This window comes from Microtus ochrogaster, unplaced genomic scaffold (genome assembly GCF_000317375.1).
Source record: "Microtus ochrogaster isolate Prairie Vole_2 unplaced genomic scaffold, MicOch1.0 UNK23, whole genome shotgun sequence".
Lineage (NCBI taxonomy): Eukaryota > Metazoa > Chordata > Mammalia > Rodentia > Cricetidae > Microtus > Microtus ochrogaster.
This window is the reverse complement of record NW_004949121.1, coordinates 123,120-147,295: the sequence shown is the minus strand read 5'-3', so window position 1 is coordinate 147,295 and position 24,176 is coordinate 123,120. Positions and strand designations below refer to the sequence as shown.

The window sequence follows — 24,176 nt, the reverse complement described above, 5'->3', positions numbered from 1 at the left end:
CATGATTTATAATGCTTTAGCAAAGATAATTTCACCTGTAAGTGATTAATTCACATGTAACATTTTCAAATTTTTCTTTGAATTCAGTTAGAAAAGCATGTTTTCCCAGATATGCTGTGGCTTGGATTTATATAATTTTGTTTGTTTCCAGAGAACAAAAATATTTATTATCTGTAATACATGAGAATTAGATAATGCTGTGTAGCTTATCATATTATGTAGGCAACAATTTCTCCCTGTTATTGCTTTACACCAGGGACTCTCTGATAACATCATATTATTTATTTCCCAAGGCACAGGCATTATTACCACAGGGTTTAATCATATTTTTTAGATAGAAAGTTTTCTCCTTGACATTGGAGTGGTGATGGGAAAGCATTTTTTTTTGCATCTTTCAAGCACAGAATCAACTCTTACTTGAGTGAATTCTTTTTCATTTTAGCTTATTGAAAGAATAATCTGGAACAGAATAAGGTAATATAAGCTAAACCCTAACTCTTATTGTTGAACTTACAAGTAATGTATTTCAGTGAAACAATTGTTTCTTTGGGTTACTGATCAAGGTTTTCCTAAAAGACTGGACTTTCAACAAAAATGCATCGTGCTTTAAATCAGCTTGGATATTTATAAGGTGCAATTGTTTTCTAAAAGGATTGATGGTGCATCCGTTATGAAACATCAGTAAATATTAATTTTATTTGAAACATTATAGTATTATGAGAATGTAAACTCATGATAGTTATAAGTATCCAGTTTCTTACAGTCAGAAAATAAACAATTCAGAGGTCCAGAAGGTCCCAGAAACTGCTCAGGTTCACTAGGGTCCTCCCTTAGCACACGTAATAAATAAGGAGTACTAAGAATGTGAGTGTTCTCAGACCACATGAGCTGCCTGGCAGAGATAGTCTCCAAACTGCTGAGCTGCCTGCACCAAGTTCAGCAAATACCAGCTTTCCAGAAATCATGAGCTGTCACCAGCGCAGGCCTGAGTTAGATGTCTTTCAGTCAGACCTGCCCCTGTAAATACACTATTACCCATAGTCTTGTAAGTAACCCCAATATAGCTCATTTTTATGTCATCAAGTTGGAGTTTGGTGGTATTTCTTTTGGTCTGTCATCAGTTAGTTATCTGCACTGTGTAGACACTTGCTCTCTTCTCATGAGGAATATTTTCTGAGAACACAAGCCTGGAAGTTGGGGGTCTCTCTCTCTCTTTTTTCTCTCTCTCCTCTCTCTTTCTCTTTGTGTGTGTGTGTGTGTATTTGTGTGTCCATTTGTTTAGTTTTGTACTTAGGATTTTAATTATAAATTAAATATATTTAAATATATAGTAAAGAATTTTCTTGCAGTCACTATTTTTTCTAACACACAATGCCAAATGTGAGTAGTCCTTCCTCTTTGCCTATGCTTGAGGCATCATGTTCATCTCTGCAGTTCAGTTTGCTGTGTTGTGTTGCCATTACATTGTTCTGAAGGCTGTGCATACACAAGCAAACTATACCTGTTTAGGTTACAATCTAGGAATATTCCCTCTGCAAGCCGTATCTTGTCCCAGGATTGCTGCCTTGTGTTATTTTATGTCAGAAGTAAAGGCCTAAATCCCACTGCTCTCCTAGAGCATTTTCTTCAGTACCTTTCATTCAAAGGCTTTTCACAGAGTACTAGTACCTAAACCATACAGGAAATGCAGTGGAAACACAAACAAGTAAATACAAACCAAAAGGGTATATAAATGGGTGCTCCTTTCCCAAGGCCTAAACACCCAGAGAATTGTGTTTTCTTCTTAGCAGTTGTGTTTAAAAAAATAGAATTACAACATTTCTCCCTCTCTTGTCTAAACTCCAAGCCCTTCTATATACTTCTTCTGCTCTCCTTCAAATACATGGCCTAGTTTTTCTTTAATTGCTATTGCAGGCAAATATATTACTAACACACACACACACACACACACACACACACACACACACACACAAATGCACACACATTCAGCCTTGGAGTCAAATATCTATTGTCCAACATTGTTGGCTGTAGACCCTGCCCCGGAGTGTAATCAACCTACTAGGTGTATAATCATTAAAGGAAGCTCTCTCTGAAGAATAATTTTTTAAAGATTTTTGTTCATTTTATTATTTTTATTAAAGCCTTCTCATAGCTGGCTACTCTCAATTCATTTCAGCACAGGCATATCTCAGAAATACTGCAGGCTTGTAGGAAAAACCTATAATAGAGGAACTATCTCGAGATGAGAAGTCACACGTAGTCAGCAGCACTGGTTTAGTTTGGTCTTCCAGAATAATGCAGATGTAATGGTTATGCTATATCACAGACCATGAAGTGTACAATAGTGTAGATAGGTTTTAGACAGCAACATACATACCTTCATTTAAAAAAGTATTGCTAAAAATGCTAAGAACTGGGTGGATCCCCAAAAAGTTCACTAAGAAAAATTGGCAAACTAGTTTATTTCAATGCTATATTAGTAAAGAATTATTGAAAAGAATGAAAAGATTATAGGGAATGTGAAACTAAAATTTCATTCCCATTTATCTACATGGAAAATTCTCTGTTCCTTTCTGTCAGACTATACCTTAACTAATTTCTTAGTTATCTGTTATGCTTTTTCAGGTTTAAGGTGTTATACTTTTATGGCATTCAAACACTGTTTATTCTTTGTAGATTCTCTCTGTTTACCACCATAGGAATTGTCTTGATACAATTTAAATATTCTCAGCTGCTAATTCCATCAATTTCTACAGACTGAATATTTTCAAATAATCGTATATACTTGTTTCATATTTTATTGTCTTTTGCTCTCAAATTGTGTACAACTTAAAAAAATAAAACTAAAATCGTGATATGGCCTAACCTAACTCAAATCCTATAAACCACCTGATTTCCAAAGCATTTCTCATTTTTTATATTTTCTTTTAGATTTTTTCTTTGCTTTGCAATTTAAATGACAAAACATTGCAAAAATAATATCACCATTTTTCCTTTGATAAAATTTTATTGTTGTAATATTTTGTCATTTTTTTTTCTTTTTCAGCTGTTTTCAGTGCATTGAAGGTATGGTGTACTACAGATATTTTGGCTGAACATTCTTTTTCTTCTACTCACATCATAAAAGTAACAACTACAATCAGCTTACACTGAGGGATTCTTTCATTCTAGAAATGCCTTAAGGTATATTATTTCAAAGGAATATGCAGCATGTTTTTTTTTTCTGAGATCTGAGATTCTTCTGCCATTTATATTTACTTCCTGAAGCCATTTTATTGTTAGGTAGCATTATCCTCATGGGGTGGTTTTATTTTTCCTTTATCTACACACTTTGGAATTTTTAAACAATTGTCTAAATAGAACAAGTATCTTTAGGGCAACATGATACTCTTTCCCCCGTAATCTCCTGTCTCCTCTAACAGTCAGTGGCCTCTGAATTCTTTCTATGACCTTTCCATGCTGCCTTTTTCAGAGCTAGTAGATCAAGAATAGTCCAGATACTGAAAATCCCCTCACCCTATATCTGACCTCTTCTGCTGTGTCAGACATTGGCCAAAGTTTTCAGTCCCAAATTAATTACCATTATCTACTTGCTTGGGCCTGTTGACACCTGGAATTCATCATTTTCTGGTTTCCTGAAATCCTTAGCAAGTTGGATTCCTGTTCATATTTCACTTTTATTCTTTGTTATCCCCAGACAAAATCTTGTGATGTCTAATTATGCTTAGGAAATGGATTGGAAAATAAGGCTATCATCTTCCAAGAAAAGCATATTTTGCTATTACTTTTCAAGTTACTCTTTAAATATGTAAACCTAACTATTGTTAGTCTGAAGTTTTTGTTCTTTATTAGAGACCAATATTGAAACAGGTTAGAAATAGAGATGGAACAGTGATGAGGTGTGAAGTACCATTCCAGCAGGACTACTCAAGAAGAGAAGATCATGTACACATGTGAGTAAAGTATTTCCTTCCTTAATTTTTGTGATTTGTTATTATGGCATGTGTTCATAAATATCACTCAGGAGTATGCATGTAATTGTTGTACAAACTGTCTTTTCCTTTGTGTCATGAAGAACACTGACATGATCCTTTCTTTCCCACCATGATCTAGGATGTTCAATACCAGGGGCTATGCTGAGAAGTCTTTTCCATGATTGCATTGTATCTCCAAGGGTGAGATTACCCAGATGTTCAGTAGGATCTGATTCATTGCACAGGGTCACTTTTGTAGTTCAAGGGAATCTAATCATGTCAACCTTATAAAGCTTGACATAGAAGTAAGGGACAAGAAGGGAGTACAAATAAGTTATTATTAGTAGAAGAAGGAACCACTAGGAAATTTTTATCTTCAAAGAAATAAATAGATAGTAATTAAAAAAATGTTATTTGGGGTAGGATAGATGGTTCAGTGGGTAAGGGAACTTGCTTCACAAGCTGGAAATTCTGAATTTTATCCATCGACCCATGTGAAGGTATAAGGGAGAGCCTACTTCCAAACATGCCCTCTTGTCTTCCATATATACATTACAGAATTTACCTATCCAACAGACATCAAACAATGATAATAATAATAACAAATTGTAAATAAAATATTCAAAAGAGTATATTATCTTTAAGACGTGGTCTTCTGTAGCCCAAAGAAGCCTAGAGTGCAGTATGTTCATTGGTCTTCAACTTTAATACTCTGCTTAGATGACTTAAGTTGGGGCTTTCTACTTCAGGCTAATGACATAATTAAATAAAAATTTCCTGAGGTATTTATCATATCTGGATAATATATTTCCTAATATTATGAAACACTTGACTTCCCTAGAGTAAGAATTCTTCAGGAAGTAAGATTTGCTGCTCTGCCAATGAGTAATTTTATATTATACCGAGAAGAATGCCGTGAAGTAGTAGGCAGAAATAATATCCATTATGGAATGGCAATCCTTATTGCTGACTATCCTCCTCATACTGTCTTGAATATTTGGAGAAAGCAGAGTAACATGAGATGAAATTAAGTTACAATTTAGGAAAAAGTGTTACAGATTTCCTTCTGAAAAGGAATCATTTTTTTCCTTTTCTAAACACTATGAAATCTGAATTTTCAGTATGATTTTAATGATCTGCCTGCCTCTGCCTCCCGAGTGCTGGGATTAAAGGCGTGCGCCACCACCGCCCGGCTCACAATCGAGTTTTCTAAAACATACACATTACAGTTCTTACAGCTAATTCAGACTAGTGGATACTGGCATTCACATGGTAAACAAAGCAGTATCAATACACTAGCAGATAAAATAGAGGCACATTGGTTGCCTATTTTTTTGACTAGTGACAACTGAAATGCACGCACATACACAAGTTTTTAATTAGTTAAAAAATACTGACCTATTTTTAAGTTAAGGATTTATTTTTGGTTGTGTGAGATTGTCTGTGTAAGAGCATGTGTCTATCGGTGCATTTGCCCAAGGAGACCCGAGGCATCTGACCAATCTGATCCTGAGATTATAGATGTTGTGAGGTCCCAAGTGTGGGTGCTGGAAAACCAACACAAGTCCTCTGCAAGAGTAATACTCTTAATCGCTGAGCCATCTCTCTAGCTGATAGTTGATAAATGGATTGCCGGTTACTTCAAGTTGCCTGAATGTAGAATTTGATAAGTTAATTCTGCAATTGGGCACAGCATGGACAGTCTTGTTTTGACCATGCTAGGAGTCAAGAAACATGCATTTCACATTTGAGGAAAGAAGGAGGCATGATAAAATACTGATAATCTGTTTGTGTTGTCATGGTTTACAAAACCCTGAATCACTTGGCTGTCAGATAAGCTGAGCTCTTTTTTTAAAAATTATTTATTTATTTATTTATTAAAGATTTTTCTCTCCACCCCACCACCGCCTCCCATTTTCCTCCCCCTCCCCCAATCAACTCCCCCTCTCTCATCAGCCCAAAGAGCAGTCAGGGTTCCCTGCCCTGTGGGGAGTCCAAGGACCTCCCACCTTCTTCCAGGTCTAGTAAGGTGAGCATCCAAACAGCCTAGGCTCCCACACAGCTAGTATGTGCAGTAGGATTAAAACCCAGTGCCATTGTTCTTGACTTCTCAGCAGTCCTCATTGTCCATTATGTTCAGCAAGTCTGGTTTTATCCCAGGCTTTTTCAGACCGAGTCCAGGTGGCCTTGGTGAGTTCCCGATAGAACATCCCCATTGTCTCAGTGTGTGGGTGCACCCCTCGCGGTCCTGAGTTCCTTGCTCGTGCTCTCTCTCCTGCTCCTGATTTGGATCTTGGGGTTTCAATACTACTCAGCAGTAAAAAAACAAGGACTTCTTGAATTTTGCATGCAAATGGACGGAAATAGAAAACACTATCCTGAGTGAGGTAAGCCAGACCCAAAAAGAGGAACATGGGATGTATTCACTCATAATTGGTTTCTAGCCATAAATAAAGGACATTGAGCCTATAATTTGTGATCCTAGAGAAGCTAAATAAGACGCTGAACTCTTTTTTGTTACAGAGTGATGTTTTGAAATTCTCTGAGACATAAATTGCAACATAGGGAAATGGTCAATAAAAGGTCTTTGTCTTTTCATTTGCACAGTTTGGGGAGCTGCTACATGCCTTGAGTGCTCTAGGCTGAACACTATGTGAAACAAGCACTTGACATCACACACAGCAAGATGAACAGAAGAAATTCAGTCATGATGTCTCCAATAAGCATTGACTGAGAATGGCTACACTTGCCATGCCCTGCTGTAGTGCTTAAGTGGGAGCAGCTTTTACCAGGAAGCGCAGATGGGATTCTTGAGGGCAGCATGCTTGCTAGGGAAGAAAACATGTGCCTTGTGTAATTTCCCTCCGTGTTGCTGCATGTCACTAATGTTCTTACTATCTGTCCAAGCCCAGGAGCTAATGTGCTGTGCTACTATATGAATCATGTCACTATCATTTCTTAATAAAGAATTTCCAACAGGTGAAGTAAAATATATTACTAGTCACACTTCAACATTTACAAAAACTAAAATCAGGATTAGATTATTCATTGACACACTGATTTGTTGGTTGTTTGGTTTATGGACTCAATAGAACATAGAAGAAGCTACTATCTTACATTTTTTAAATTCACATGAACACAAATGGAGAATTTTCTTCCCTTTCTTCTATATATTCTATGCCTTCATCACCTTCCTTTCTAGTTCTGTGAATTTGTCATTTTTAGATATTACAAGTAAATGGAATGATAAGACACTTCCTTCTTACAACCGGCTTATTTCACTTAGCACAATTCCTTCAAAGTTCATCCATGATAAATCATGTGTCTAAAATCTTGTTCTTATTCTGATGAATAACATTACCTTACCTTTAAACATTCATACTATATGTAACAAGAAATCACTCTATAACTATCTGGATTATTTTTATCTTTAATGTGTTGGAAATAATATTAGCAATTTTTCCTATCTTTATGCATGTGAAGTCACATAATCATATATCAACTTATTTTTTTTTAAGAACTGGGTCATTCATTTATATCCTATCTCCGTTTTGAAAGAGTTTCAATTTCTCCATATCCTTTCCATATCTATTGTCTTATATTGAAAATAGCCACATGAATATTTGCAGTTATATGTAAATATTAGTAATTATATTTGCATGAAATTAGGCTTCAGTATTAAAATTCATCACAGATATTTTGAAATTATAACCTTGTCTTCAAATCAGCTTATTTCTACAGTTATCATATTTGCTATTTATTTTCATCTTAAAGTTTTGCAATACTTTTCTTTGGTAGTACAAAGTTTTTCCTATTTAATTAAACTAACTATTTCTTATATGAATTAAAAACATCTTCCTTCAAAATAAATATTTTTTCCATATTCGATACACACAAACACACTGACACCAAGCACACAGACACAGAGAGAGACGGAAAGAATTGTTTGTTTTATCCTCTTATTAACACTACTACTCTCATTTGGCTATTTGTTATCTCAATTCTACATCTAAGGTGTATGAGGAAAATCATCAGAATCATCTGCAAAAGAATTGTGAAGTGAATACTCAGATTATGTGCTGAGGTCATGAATTATAGCTTTAAGAAAATATTTGGGATAACTAATGCCTAACAGATTTTAGCAGGGTGAAATCTCCATTGTTCGGTGTCATCTTTCTAAACTGTGGGTTGTGATCCACAAGGGAGTCATACACCTGAATATGGGGTTTGTAAAAATTAGGCAACACTAAAATATTTTTGAACATGTAGCAGTCAGATTTATAAATATGGTGAATTTGAGTTGTTCCTTCTGGGTTCACCTAGACTGTGTTCTGCAGTATCAGTGCAGTGTTCGCTCTCAACACACGCTGCGTGCACTTTCACTTTGCATGGAGTCATACTGTGGAAGGTAATGAATGGAGCTGGAAACACCTTGACTCAGTTTCAAAAACACTGTATGTTACGAATTGCTCTCTTTATTATACTCTACTATGCAAAATACCTTCTCTTTTAAAAAAAGGTTTTGATCAAAATTTCAAAGACACTTAATATTTTACTAAATATCCAGCTGTCAAATTAGTATATATTTCAATTTTATTGTTATATTTGATATAAAATTGCAGTTTGGATTTAAACTTCATAAATCATAAAGTGAATTTTGACTTGCGATTAAGCTAGAATTTTTAACCATTCCTTTCATGTTTCATTACTTACTTAAAATACAATTACATCATTTTCCCTCCTATCTCTGCCTCATATTTTTAACATTCTTCAACCCCAATTCTGGGAGACATCTCTTTTTTGACAATCATTGTTACATATACAAAACAAATAAACATATAAATCCAACCTCTTGAGCCTGTTAGGTGTAGATTGCATATTTATGCTCTAGGAATGACTGTTTGGTGTTAGAATGTCAATCAAGGGGCTCATCCCTGGGGAAGTCTTACTGTCCATCTCTCAGCTATTGTTCATTGTTTGTACGTGATATCTAAAATGACCCTATATATACTTTTCTAGTTATACAGTACATATTTATGACAGAGGATATGTGTATTCAGCATTAATAGTCAAACCGTCAAAATATTATTCAACTTTGAAAAAGTTCCACACCCTATAGGACCAAATAGTCGGCCAAAGTTTAATTTTAATTATAAAACACTTTCATCTCATTAGAATGAATATTTTCTTTTGCTTAAGCAGATAGTAATATTATAGTTACCAAATTACTTTTCCCAAAGCAATTTTATGACACATTTTCAGTTAATATTTGTTTTTTATATTTATTTTATCTACTAATATATCTGGGATTGTAACAGGCCCTTAGACCTTAATACAATTGATGCCATGATGGAAGTTCCATTCAAGCCTTATAACGAAGCACATAGCAAGCTCCAAATGGAGGGCATCCTTTACAGGACTAAGGAGCTTTGACCAGAGACCCTTACAGAATCTTCATGATTTATGTAGACATTTTATCTCTCTATACAAAACCTAGCGTTTCTCCTCATCCAATATCAGGTCTTAAGAGTATTATGGAGTCAAGTTTTTCCAACCAATTTTTGATCTTACCTGTTACTAAGTTAATGTCACATTATTTTACGATTCAGGTTAAAAATGGCTATTATTCAAGTACACTGTTTATATACGGAGGTAAAAATATGGAAGTTGTCTGCTAGACAGGCTAATTCCTGTCCTTCAGGGAGCTATTTCATGTTGTTAAGGTTTAGGTTTTGACAAAGTAGAGTGGCATGTTCTATCTAACTGATTGTACAACAGAAGAAATGTTCACGTGACTCCATAGTACTCACAGAACACCTGTGGATGAGGAACTTTTGATGCATTATACATGTGAGTCACTTTAGAACCAATTAAATGTCAGAAACTGAGAATGCACATTCTACTTGGGAATTGGGGATGTTAGGCATATTTCTCCTGCTTTTCTCAGATTTCTGAATACTTACTGCCTAAATTTTATTGGTTCTTGGCAGGTGTGGTCCTCACACTTCTATTTTGATATGTGATCTTAGATATGGGAAGTGATGCTTTCCATCCAGATAACCCAGACTGACTTCTGAATTGGGACATTAAAGAGTCTGTTTGTTCATTTGCTACTGATGTACTTACGTCATGTGGGGTAAGGGGTTGAAAGGATGTGGTTAACAAGTAATGTGTTTTGGTGTAAAGTTGGGAAAGAGTGAATTTGTGATACTTTCAATACGATGTGACCTGCTGTTTCAAGCTCCTGTCTCCAAAATTTCTATGAAGGATTAAATCCTTTGCTGAACATAGAGGACAATGTGGACTACTGAGAAGTCAAGAACAATGGCACTGGGTTTTGATCCTACTGCATATACTGGCTTTGTGGGAGCCTAGGCTGTTTGGATGCTTACCTTACTAGACCTGGAAGGAGGTGGGAGGTCCTTGGACTTCCCACAGGGCAGGGAACCCTGACTGCTCTTTGGGCTGATGAAGGAGGGGGAGTTCATTGGGGGAGAAGGAGGAAAATGGGAGGCGGTGGCGGGGAGGAGGCAGAAATCTTTAATAAATAAATAAATTAATTAATTAAAAAAGTATAAAAGAAAACAAACTTTCTTTGATTACATTGCTACTATTGAGTATTTTGTTGCAGCAATTAAACAAGTAACTAACATAAAAACTTATTGAAAAAGTGAAGCAAGCTACTAGTAAAGAATTTAAAATAGTGCTGAGGTTTTCAGACTCCTAAGGCTACAAAGAAGCTGGAGAAGGAATGGACTCCTCTCTTCTACCTAAGTCAGAGCTGAGTTAAGCTAATAAATGAACAGTAAACCAACCACATAGTTATGTCTTCAATTCTGATGTTTTAAAACTCCAGTTTTATATGAAAATATATCCATAAATGTATAGGTAGATAACAACGATGAATGGAAAAAAGAGGCCTAAATCGGGGGAAAAAAGAGCAAGAAGAGGAATATAAGAACGTTTGGAATGGGGAGAGGAAGGACACAATGATGTTTTTGAAGGTAACCGTCACACCATAAAGAAAGACATTCCATCAGGTAGTTTAAGAGAAAGTACCCAGGCAATCAATCCATTTCTTTCTGATGTTGTTGTAGTTTGCATGTTTATTTGTGTTCATTTTTTTCTTATATCCCTCTTCTGGAAGTACTAAGGCCATTTTCAATGAGATAGACTTCAGTTAAAACAAATTCTGTTTTATTAAACTTTTCTTTAAAATTTTAGGTCAATACTTCCTCAGTTCACAAAAAGAATACATTGCAATACATGTTCGTGCAATATGTTAAGATTGCCATCCACAGTAAGTTTTTCTTAATTAAATAAAACTAAAAACATTTTTTTTTTAGTGTGTGTGGGAATGCAATGGAGACATACTTCCCAGAGGATGGTGTAAACCCTTGCCAGCACAACTGGCTTCTGAACTCATGATCCTCACTGAATGCTTCTTCTGTTGATGGAATTTCACATGGCAATGAAAATTCTTACTGCAATAGAAACTGTAGGGATGTTTTCAAAGAATGCCTTTGCTAACAACTATACTTATCCTGGGATTCTCATGGCTCTCTTCCCATCAGTTCCCAAATAATAATAGCTTGTTTTCACACATGTGAGTATTCTGGTTCCACTTTAGTAATTCCCAAATAGTATTTTGACTCATTTATTTCTGTAGATATTGATATTGTGTTTCTTAGCTCAGTTGGATGACAATAAATTTTTTCCCAATAGATATTGAGCTTAATCAGATTATGTCTTCACCTTGGTTCTGTTCATCTGCAACAAATTCATCCCCAATACTGTGTATGAATTCAGAAGTTCATATAGCAAGTAGGTTAGAATTGGATAAGGTTCCCTCACGGTCAGAAATAGTAGCCAAGAAATGAGCACAGTGATTAAATTTAGAAGAGAGCAGGAGGGAGGCACTTCCTACTTCATGCATTTGATACATCTTAATGTCTTGGCATATTTGAAAATAACCAAATTATGAGTCTTAGAAAGGGAGAGGATACAGCTATTACAAAATATGATGTCAAAAATCATATTCACAAAAAAATTTTTTTTTGACAAAAAAAGGAAAAGTTTAAAATTTCAAGGTCAGAGATTAAGGCATTAAACGACATAACCTCAAAATAAATAATCAGAATAATTGTAAGTAAATGGGGCATATATTAGGTTTATCATTTTTAGGTACAAGAACCTCAAATTTTGTACATCTGAAATCCCTTTCATATAATTATTAGGTATAGTTAAATCATACTAATAGCAGTACTCATTCAATCTTTACCTTCTTGAGTGTTTATTTACAGATTATGTAAAGTGCTGCTAATGTTACTATTGTACAATTCATCTTGAGGATTTGATAATACCTTTGTTAAAAATCTGTTCCAACACATAAAGCAGGTTAACATGTACGTGAACTAGAATGCTTCTTTTTAAAAAATCTACTGACATTTATTATGTGACGCGGTTGCTGTGGATGGCAGAATAGTATACAGATGCCCTGCAGGCAGAATCTCCAGTGGTTGCGAGACATTCATGATGGGAGCTTGGAGCCTTGCTCACCATCTGAAGGCAAATCTAGTCTCTTAATAACTGAGCATTTCTCCTGCCCTGAGAATATTTCTTTTAAAAGCAATCTCCATGGTGATCCTGTCATATGGCTTTTTATGTTTACCCCAAAGCTTGACTAGTACTAAATACAACTAGTCCTCCTGAATTGCATAATTTTTTACAATTAGAACTATGCTATGCATATTTTTGTAGTTAGATGTTAGGAGCACAAATTTGATTTATTTTATTCTAGTAGCGAGCATTATTCAATTTATAAGAAATGCTTGGATTTTTTTCTTTTGGTATACAAAGCTTCATTGTGGAAATTTATTTTAGGTTATCTAATTAGATTTCTCATGTACAAAGTTGTACAGTGTAGTCAAATTTTGCTTGTAACTGTGGGTCCAGAAACAATGGAGGTGAGTAACCACAGACTGAAACTTTGAAAATTTTAGGCCCTTTCTCTCTTAGTTGACTTTTTTTCTGGCATTTTGTTGAACTGATATAAAGCTTATGTACCTTTAACCACTTCCAAGTTATAGGGTATCAGTTTTCCTCTAGATTCTACAACATAGTATTTCCAGTTCAAATGAGGGCTTTTCTTGCTCATATTATGACCATTCTAAATATATGATTTTACATAATAATACTGTGTCAAGAATCCTAAAATTTTACAGGGTTTTGAGGCAAGTTGGTCTTAGAATTTTAATTAATTGACACTATAATCTGTCAATTGTAGTTTACTTCATGCCAAACCTGGGTATTATGATCTCATACTTATTCTCATCTGAAGTCTTAATATTTAAAACTTAGTTCTCTTTTACAATATGTTTGTTACACACAATCTTAAGCATTGCATTTAGTATACCAAGCAACAATGCAGTTCTCAGCTTGATTGGGCCTATTGAACTGTTAAGATAGATTGATGGGGTATGGGACCGATGATGCGTAGATCCAAATCACTAGGGATTAGCAGGAATATTGATTGCATAAGCCATGGAAATCAGAACCAGCAAGAGGTCAAGGTGCCATTTTCAAAAGGTTAAGCCACTTTCTATGATCTTAACATGTATTGGAAGCCCATTCAATGCAACATCCTTATCCATAATGAAACAATGCTTCCTAATGTGCAGGGATTATTGGGATACAACTGATTTTTTATTTTTCATTCTTTTTCTTGAGTCACCACTGATGGTGGGGTAGACTTTTCAGTGATATAGTTGTATTCATCCAAACTCCTGTAAGTAATCTAATTAAACTCACTGGTTCAATGCTGTGGAATAATCCTTCTGTACACTATGCGAGTATATGTCACTATAATTGGTTTAATAAACAAGCTCACTGGCCTATTGCTGGACAGAAGGAGGTTAGGCAGAGAAAGCCAAACTCAGAATGCTGGGAAGAAGAAGGGTGGAGTCAAAAAAGATGCCAACAGATACAGAGGGAGCAACAGAGGGACGTGCCTTTTTAATAAAGGTACTGCCATGTGGCAGAGAGTAAATAAGGAATATGGGTTGATTTAAAATGTAAGAGTTAGTAATGAGCTTGAGCTATTGTCCAATCATTCATATTTCACATAAGCCTTAGTGTTGTAATTTGGGAAGTGGCTGCTGGGTATTTGTGAACTGGCAGGTAGGAGAAAAACTCTTCCTGCAGTTCATCAAAACAGACTTGTGTGAAACTATTTCATTGGTCTGTGGTCAGTGTGCCATATTGGGTGAGCAAACATTTTCAAATATCCCAGGAAATGTCAAGGAGAACCTTGGTGAAGTTAGTAAAATTTTAATGGAATTTGTAGAAAGTGTGTTAGCAAACTAAGCGATGTTCTATAAAGAAATAGCACCTACACTCTTTTCAAATTCTTTGCCTTCTTCTAGATGAAGAACAATATGGTTATCATGAAATGATGATTATCGCAGTAATGTCTTGTGTATAGATATAAAGGAGTACATAATCCTTACTTCTTAAGTATCCCAAATGGGAATATAAGAGGAGAGAGTTAAAAATGTAATTGTTCTTTTAATCTATAAATATGACACAACTCTTTTATCCACTAGAGTATGAAGGGCTTCCAAATGGCTAAGCTGAAACTCCTTGTTATTACAGAAGAGTTACCATTATTTATTTTTAAAAGATACATTTGACATGCACCTCTCATAAGAATACTGCATGAAAAATATAATGAAGTGCACCGAATAAGGCTAAATATTAATTAAAAGTAATTGCTTAATAGTTTCAAGTATTTAAAAAGGTGAATTCTATAGGTTAACCTAAAAGTAAACAAAAGCAAAATGCTTAAATTTTAGGTATGATAAAAAATTTAATATTGGACATGTAAATTGAGAAAATGTTTTGTAGTATCTTTAACCGTGATATTAGCAATTTTAGATACATATGTACATATATAAACAGAGAAGCAAAAAAATCTTATCACTTAACATAAAGTCTTTGTTCACTTGAAAATGATGATTCACACTCATGCATACATATTTTTACATGTTATATATGCTATATGTTTTTTGTATAAATTACTTGTGGAATGAATGAATAAATAACATTATTAAAAATAGTTTGTGCCATTAAATGGCTTCCTTTAATTTCAATTGTATGCTTAAGAGGATGAATGTGCTGACCTCAAATTATTATGCCATTGTGATACTTTTGTGATTTTGCTGCTATGCTTTCAGGGCTCGTTTTTGCTGCTAAAGCTACACATTATAGAAATACAAAATATGAACTGAATCCTATATCAAATATCATCTACAGCAACCTATGGTTATAAGTTAACATTTCTCAAAGTTGACATTTAGATGTTCTCAGGGGAATGCTCCACAATATTCAAGTTTATTTCAGAAAATGAATCTCAGAAAACCCAGCTTCCTCTGGGAAACAGTAATCTACTTATAAGGCTATTCATCTTTTTATCTACTCATACGTCCGAAATAAGACAAAGTTGCTGAAACTGCCAAGCTTTACCACTACAGTTCCATTTCTTCAATCATACAGGACAAATATAAAAAAGGTATATTTTATTATCTCTCTACAAATTCTAAATGAGTACTTACTAAATATAGATGATATTGTCTCTGACCCAAATCGTGTACAATATCACTATTATCTCACTTTATATGCTATGATGCCCTGATATTATTTTAATTCTACTCATGTACACTTTCACTAAACTTTATCCTTTGAATAAGTAGACTAATATTCTTAAACAATGTTTTTGAGAACTGTGTTCTATGAAAACTCAATTAAAATGAAAATTTAGTTTGTGGAGAAGCTGAGTCGGTGTCTCATTAATCATTCAGAAAGTTATAACTTTGCCACTCTGCTAATGGACACAGCTCTGTTGATCTCAACTGACGAATGATTAGTCGAGTGTTGCGGTGGGGTTTCTTGCCAAATCAGCAAGAATTATGATGGGACAGTGTTGTTCATTTTACAAAATGCAAAATGCTGATGTGAAGTTAAAGTAATCAATGTTAAACATATCCCAAATTAGATACTCAAGTCTGCCAGTGTTAACTATGCAAGCATTAGAGCAAACCATAATGTTAAAATCCTTGACTTTTCCTTTTCTATTTTAGAGTCATCAAATAAACCCTGAGTATAACTTGTTTACACATTTGTTCTGTCGTACAACCTAAGTAAAAAGAATGAGAACATTAAATGTTTAAAATAATTGTAATATTTCTAAAGAAGAAAGATCAACATGTTTTCCCTTTTAATTCCTTCTACAAAACATGTGTTTTTAATTTTATTTATCTTTATGAGTGTGGGAATCACTGTAACTGTGTACTCTATGTCTATGTGTCTCCATAGAGATGAGCAGAGGAATCTGGATCTACACGTTGTTGTGAACTATAAAGCATGGGTTCTGGGTGCTGAGGTCTGGTTCTCTGAACGAGAAGTACATGCTTTTCACCTATCGAGCCATCATCTCCCTTTGCTTCCATTCTTACATTTTATGTTGTAAGGCTGATTCATCTTTCTTTCAAAGAAATTGGGGGTAATGACTAATATACATCATAAATATATTTTGAATAACTTCTGTTTTAGCTAGAAGGAATACAGTCATTCTTTTTGTATGTTTGTACGTGTTTCCTGAGAAACATGAAATTCACTGCTAATGCTTTTTTTTAGTACTTAGCCAACTAACAAATAAGTGAAAGCTGCCATGGATACAGGACAGAGCTTCAATAAATAAACAGAAAGTAAGAAAACAAAAACAAAGAAACCACCCAAATGTCTCTGCATCTTCAGGAGGGAAGATACCAACGTGAAGCTATAGGCCCATTAGCTGGCTAAGATGTCATGACCAAATAAGACATTGTTTTAAAATCATGTTTTCAGCTGGCACCTTGATATAGTTGCCGCAATGATGATAGACAATGGTAGCTGAAGCAGCTCCGGATGCACGCACCCTGATGCCATAAAGCCTGGGGGCAGGGGTCAAGCAAAGACACAAAAGGAAACTGAAGTTTCCAAGACCCATAAATACAGTAAGCATAAGACATAATTCATGCTCCAGTTAGAACAGAAAAGGCAAAATAAATAATGTACTGACCCTAAAGAATCAAAGGAATAACAAACAGAACTTTCGATTTTATAGATGTGTGGTTTGCTCTGCTTATGAACTATTGAAATGAACTATATGTCTAGGGTAACATTTTCAAGTTACAAGGAAATATGATCTTTTTCTAAGCTCTTTCTTGAAGTTCTTGGTCTTTGATGATCTAAGTCTCCTTTAGCATATATAATTGCATTTACATGAATATACTAAAATTAAGAAAATGATCTATTTTGACTTTATGTTTACAATAAGTTTTATATTTTCCTGGCTATACAAACATGCCATGGTCTTTATGATCAGCTGAAATGGCCTCATTCTTATAATTATATGGATACGACTTTCGAAAAATATATATTATGACTGAACATTATTTCCTTTAGGTGATGCTCTGGATTTTTTTTTTAAGACAGGGTTTCTCCATGGTTTTGGAGCCTGTCCTGGAACTAGCTCTTGTAGACCAGGCTGGTCTCGAACTCACAGGGATCCGCCTGCCTCTGCCTCCCAAGTGCTGGGATTAAAGGCGTGCGCCACCACCGCCCTGCTCTGGATGTTTTTAAAAGAGGGAAAGCTGTAAGTGTGAAATATGTGAAAATTTGATTCAAGTGGTTTATTGCTATTAGTTTATACCTTTGTCTATAGTCAAAATTCAGAATTCTAAAACTGTAAATTATTTATGATTCATTTATGATGTTAACATGTAATTGTTCGACCAATTTATGTACATCCCTTAAGGACTAACTATATTTAGAGAATAATGATAAAATATGCTTCCTTCTACTTTGTAAGTAAAACCTATTTTATTATTACTGATAAAGTTCAAGCAAATTTAAAAGGTTCACTCTGAAATTCATAAACTGAAAACTTGGTGTTATATCTATTTGACCTCAGAGGGAGGATCAGAAAGATTGAAGAACTATTTCAGAGTGGAGTTTCCTTTTCACTGCTTCTCTAACAAATATGACATTAAAAAGAATTTCCTGCACTGCACAGACGCCCTAAGACACGCTTCTACTGTAAATGACAGGTGGAAGATTAGAAATGATGCTGAACTGAGTTTTACATTTCCCATGTCTCTTGGCCTTTGGCACCGTAGAGAAATGACATTCAAAATTTTCTGTACTACTTTTCCACATTAGCTGGCAAAATCCTGTTCTAACTTTGCCCTGACAATCTGTCAGAGCAGAATTAGTTCACAATCCTCTTACCTCTCTTAGGATGCACAATTGATAGTATGACGTTAAGAAAAGTTTGCTTCATGACACATTAATAAAAATACTGTAATTAAAATTTAAATGATACAAAACGATTATTGTTTATTCCCTGTGGGGTTCTACTTTATAGATGTGTTACTTTCCTAATTTAACCCAAATTGGCATTCTATCACAGTTTATGAAATAACATGATAATGTGATACCATATAAAACACATTTCCTCATTCAAAAGCAAGTTTGAAATTGTGAAATATTATTAAACAAAAAGCTTATTGTAGGACCATGGTAATTTAGGTGAAGATACTTATAAAGACAACATTTCAAAAGTTTTTAATGGACTATACATAAAATAAATGATATAAAAGATGGCAGGATTTATATCATGTCTGAAGTGATTACCACAGTTAGAAGTCTTCACTTCAACTGTGGAAATGTATTCACTGGAGAGAAGAGTGAGAACAGCACAGATATAAAGACCTCAGTTGAAAGAAAATTATAATAAGCTCAAGATGGTGTAGAGATAATTGATATATTCATTGTGCCAATTTTAGAACATATTAAAAAAAACTGGACAGGAAAATTATACATGAGTGACAAAGCTTGGAAGTTAGTCTCTTCTACTGTGAGACAAAAGAAGCCATGTGTAAAGCATATGGCTATGACTAGAAGGCATCTCAGCCACCTGGAGAACACCGGGTATTCACTGACTACTTTAAAATTGATTGATTCTCTTTTGAACAATGATTAGGTGTTTAACAATCGCCAGTGTCTTCATATGATTTTATTTAAAATATTCATCTGAATTATTTTACTGACTGATACGTTAAAAATTGGCATTACTAGGTTTCACACTATAGGTCTAAGATAACATATTCATCATGGGTTCAGAACAATGGTCAACAGCTATACTATTGCCTAAATATTTAAATGTTCCTTAAAGGTTCGTGGACTGAATATTTCAGCTTCCAAGTCTGTGCCACTACTAGACAGTGGGAGAAAATCCACACTAGGTATTTGAAGTTTATGAAGGATGTTAGTTCTTGGAACATAAGCCCTTGACAGTGATTTGGAAACTGTCCTGTTTCCTGGCTACTGTGAGGTGGACTCTCCTCCTGCCTTTCCCATAGTTCTATACTGTGATACCATATCAAAGTCAAGTACTAAAATCACCGAGCCATGAGCACAAATTAACCAATGCTATTTACAAACTGGTTAGTTTTGGCATTTTATTATAATACATAAATCCAGGATTCCATGTTGAAAGTAGTATAATTTGATTTAAGGAAATTTGACATGAAAACACATTTTCCTAACCTTGTAGACATTATATAAAAATTTTCAGGAAAAGACTAGTAATGGAAAAAAAAAAGACTGGTAATGAATACTTCTCTACCATGAAATGATAATTCTCAAATTAGAAGAGTCAAACAGTTATAAATACAAATGTTAATTTTGGAACTCTGTTGACCTTTCCAAAAGCATAACGGCAATTTTACACACATGCAAATGCATACACACATGAACATGTGCACACACACACACAAGACACTAAAAATTTCAGGAGATAATCTAAGAAAACACAAGTTACTACTTATGAAGTTACTGAAATGTTTTATTCCTAAAACTGTTCCATTGAAATTCAGATGCATAAGTACACTGCACACTGGATAGGCATCTCCTTTATAACATCAACATTCAAGTAATTTTATATGTGCTCAAATAAGTTTCGATGCCTAAGCCTAAAATTATCAGGTTAAATCCATACATTTTAAATCTAATAATTAACAAAATACTTTAGAGATTTCAGATTTGGTTACCAAATACAAAAAAAATACCGTCTGTAAATTTCACCTTGTTTTTTTATAATAAGTGTGAATGGTATGGGGAGGATTGATCTAGATAACTGAGGTTCAAGTGATAATAAGCTAACAAAGGAGTCTATCCTTATAGGTAGTTATACTTATAAAAGCAAACTTTTCTCAGGTTGATTAATTACTATTTATTGTGAAATACTCTGGAATAGTGGATTGTATATAAAGCTGTAAATGAATCTGTAGCACTTACCTCTCTTAACATTTCTTCCTGTGTTTGTGGATTTATTGGATGGACATGGGCAACGCCCCTCACATCTGGTAGAAATCTGCTTTCCTAAGACACATGCCTGATATTCTAGTTTGCACTGTGTAAATAAAAAAGGAAATAAAATATTACTCAAATACATTTAGGCTTAATTATGGCAATAGAAAGTTAGAGAAAACTAGGCATATTATTTATATATGTAATTTCAAAGTGTTTTCATTTATATCTATATTGCTAGGAGACATCCTACACACTCTTTATAACTAATTTTTCTATGGACAAGACAGTGCTATAACTACTCAGGGTGTCATTTTGTTAGAAGTCACAGCCCAGAATACAATAGCCCAGAAATCATAGATCATTCATATTCTGTTTTACAGAACTTTAAATTACAAATGGACAGAAGAATAATATAGAAATTGAAAGTACATCGCCTATGCTGTCCTTTGGATATGTTCCTGTTTTGTTTCAGTCATTTGAGTATGTATGGCATATCTCTCTTACTTGACTCTATTATTGGGATACAAGCTTGTCTCTTAAGTCATCAACTTGCACGCTCAAGTGCCACATTAACAAATCATAGAAAAAATTGCATTTATAAGTTGTCAAACATGCAATAATTGTATCATTACTTTTAATTTTGTAAAAATCAAATGTACATACAAAGTTCAATATAGCATAGATCTTGTATTCATTCTTAGAATATGATATACTTGCCTTCATTTTATGTAGATATATATATTGTGAATACATGCACAAACCATATATGTGTATATATCCTTTAAAATCATCATTTGCAAAGTTTGTAAGTGGAGTGTGTCTAACTCTCAGATTTTAATAAATATGAGGTACTTCTATAACTTTATAACACAAGACTTTTTATTAAATCCAGAGATAAATTAATAAACAGTATAAGGCTATTTTCTCAAATCTTCTTCTCCAAACCCTTCTATAAAATAATTAGGATAATACCATTTTTCCCAGAAGTTCAAGAATGTGCATGAGTCTCTTACCTAATCCCTGAGATATTATGAGCCAGAGTTTCTGCAGAGTAGTTAACAGAATCTACCAGAATTAAAGGGAACAACTAAAATATTACAAAACAAGGGATTCTATATTTCAGTGTAGTTTTGGTTTGGCCTGAATTGATTTTTCTACAAATGAGACACATTATAAAATGTTAAACACGATTATCTTGAAATCCTTAATATCATATTTTATAACTGAATATTTGATATGATTAAAAGATTTTAATCTAAATCCATATTGTAAGAGGTGATGATTACCTTCCTACACAAAAGGACTGTTTCTGATAATTCTGATGTAACATGAATTCTTTAGAAGTTACCTCCATAATTTGCTCAGAGAAAATTATTTTAAAATTAAATGAGGTAGACGTTCTGGCTCCAATGTGAAAGACACAGGATGGTAATTTAATTCAGCTTACATCAGGAAGCAAAACACTCACCCAGTGACTAATCATATCACTAACATCCTCCAATACTTCAATGCTTTCTTGTTGAAAAAAATCTTTATAGACAACAGAATCCTTAACTGTCTCTGAAACAAATTACTAAACTGTGGCCACTTTTGAACAAGTTTGCAATTCAGAAATATTTCCTTCACTGGAACAAAATTTCCAAAACTGATCCAGTGATTTAATAACTGTAAAAATTATTTTTTATGAAAAATCCCAATGAATTTTAAAACTGTAACATGCTCAATATCTAAAGTAGAGATATGTAATTAATTACAAATGTTTTAATGAGAGTGAAATTAGTTATTTTAGTATTTTACTGTAACTTCTGTCAACTTATTACTTTAATATTCCTTCAACTTGATATGAAATTTTTATTCATTACATGGTTTACAAAATGTTTAAGATTAATGTTGAGTGACTAATTGACAAACGTGTAAGTCTGTACTAAAATTAATTTTAGAATTTTGATTTATTGTTGCTTTATTCAAAAATGTCTTATTTCACATTCATGTCTGGCTTAAAAGTGGTTAATTTTAAGAGTGAATTTTGTGTGTTTTCATGTAATGTGGTGGATGGGCAGTAAAATAAAAGTACTGTTTTTTTTAAAAATACTATTTATTTCATTCCAACTAAGGTTTAGGAAATATTGATGGTAGAATATAAGAAGCATATAAAAGGAAGGAAACTGTGAAGTGCCATCGTCTGGGGATGACACAGTTCTTAAAAGTAAATGACTTTTCTGAGCAGGAGTTGGTCTGCCAGCAGCCATGAAGAGATGGCAGAGGGCTTCACTGAACTTTACACTTCCCTGTTGATACATTTGCCACTAATATAATTTTTGGGGATAAGGGTCATATTTTTAGTTATGCCCCACTGGAGAGTCGAATAGGCCCTAACAGAGATATTTAAAAACATGGTCACAACTAGGACCCCAAGTTTAAGCTCAGTGAGCCACAAAACAACAATATGACCCATAGACAGGAGATGGTGCTAAAAATAGTTAAAGTTAAAAGAGTGTAGGGTCAGAAGTAATCAGGAAGCATACATGAGGCTGTGAAAATAAATACAATTCATAAATATGTTTATTATGAATGTGAATTATATAGTTTCTGGAGAAAAATACTGATCCATTTTTATGTTGGTAGTCACTATAAATATAATACATAATAATAATTTATTAAGTTTCATATAAATATTATTGTAAATAACACCTATTAGCAAAGTTTCATAGTGATAATCAAAAGTTCTCTTTAAATTTTATATAATTAGCTGAAATTATCTTTGCAAAATACTTCCTCATAAATGAAACATTTTCTCCTTAAAATGATCCAACGAAATGACTTTTACTCTACACATTACTGGAAAGAACAACAAAATCAGATCTATATGTAATATACTCTGTGGATAACGGACCTTATAACTTCACTTAACCAAGAAAGCACTTAAGGTTAATATTATTAGATTAATTTTGTGGGAAAAGTAAGGAACTTTTAGGAAACAGTTCAAATAAAGAACATTAGAATATTGAAAATTTCTCTTTCAAATAATATCTCTATCCACTGATTGTATTTTTCATTAACGATGCTTAATTTCTTAATTAGCAAGGGGCTGAAATATAGAGCAAGGTATAAGTGAGCCAAAGTACCACAGAAAGGACATTCTTGCTAATCCATAAATAGACATAATGCAAATCTTGTAGAGAAAGACGTGCTTGATGCATTTCTGATTACAAATCTGCATCGTGAGTTGTTAAACATGATTCAAGAATCATGCTGTGTGAAGAAATTTCTGAGTGCTTGTGAGAAAACAAGACTTGAGTCTTGTGGCCTCAATTTCTTCTAAACATAGAATGTTTTTCTGTTCTTGTATTCCTCCCAGGTCTAGCTGATAGGACAGCACTTACTTCAGCTGTTCTTACTCATATACCTCTATGGAAAAACATGTTTTTCTATGTGAGGTTTGTCTTCTCTATTGTTTACTTTATTCAAATGACTCTCCTTAACCCTCAGAATATAAGATGTCTGATCTTCTGAATAAAGTTTTGTATTGCATGAGAATTTAGCCTACCTCATTGTCAGGCCACTCTCTCTCAGCTTCACCACCAACTAGAGTAACAACCCTGGAAATGTTTAAGCATGACAAATTGAAAAAAAAAAAGCATAGCCAACAAAGGCTATCATTGGTGTTTTTGATTTTTGCCATTCTGACAGGTATAAGATGATATCTCAAAGTTGTTTTGATTTGCATTTCCCTGATCGATAAGGAGGTTGAGCATGATCTTAAGTGTCTTTTGGCCATTTGAACTTCTT

The 24,176-nt window shown here is 34.0% G+C and overlaps 1 protein-coding gene across 2 annotated transcripts in view; it reads right to left on the bottom strand.

Annotated features, from left to right (window-relative positions):
* Positions 1 to 24,176, bottom strand: part of Spock3 (SPARC (osteonectin), cwcv and kazal like domains proteoglycan 3) — a 204,411-nt gene that overhangs the window by 80,590 nt on the left and 99,645 nt on the right. For both annotated transcript variants that reach the window (XM_013354008.2, XM_005367743.2), the window contains exon 3: positions 20,373 to 20,487. In XM_013354008.2, coding sequence (XP_013209462.1) covers positions 20,373 to 20,487 — 115 coding nt within the window. The remainder of the gene's footprint in view (positions 1 to 20,372; positions 20,488 to 24,176) is intronic.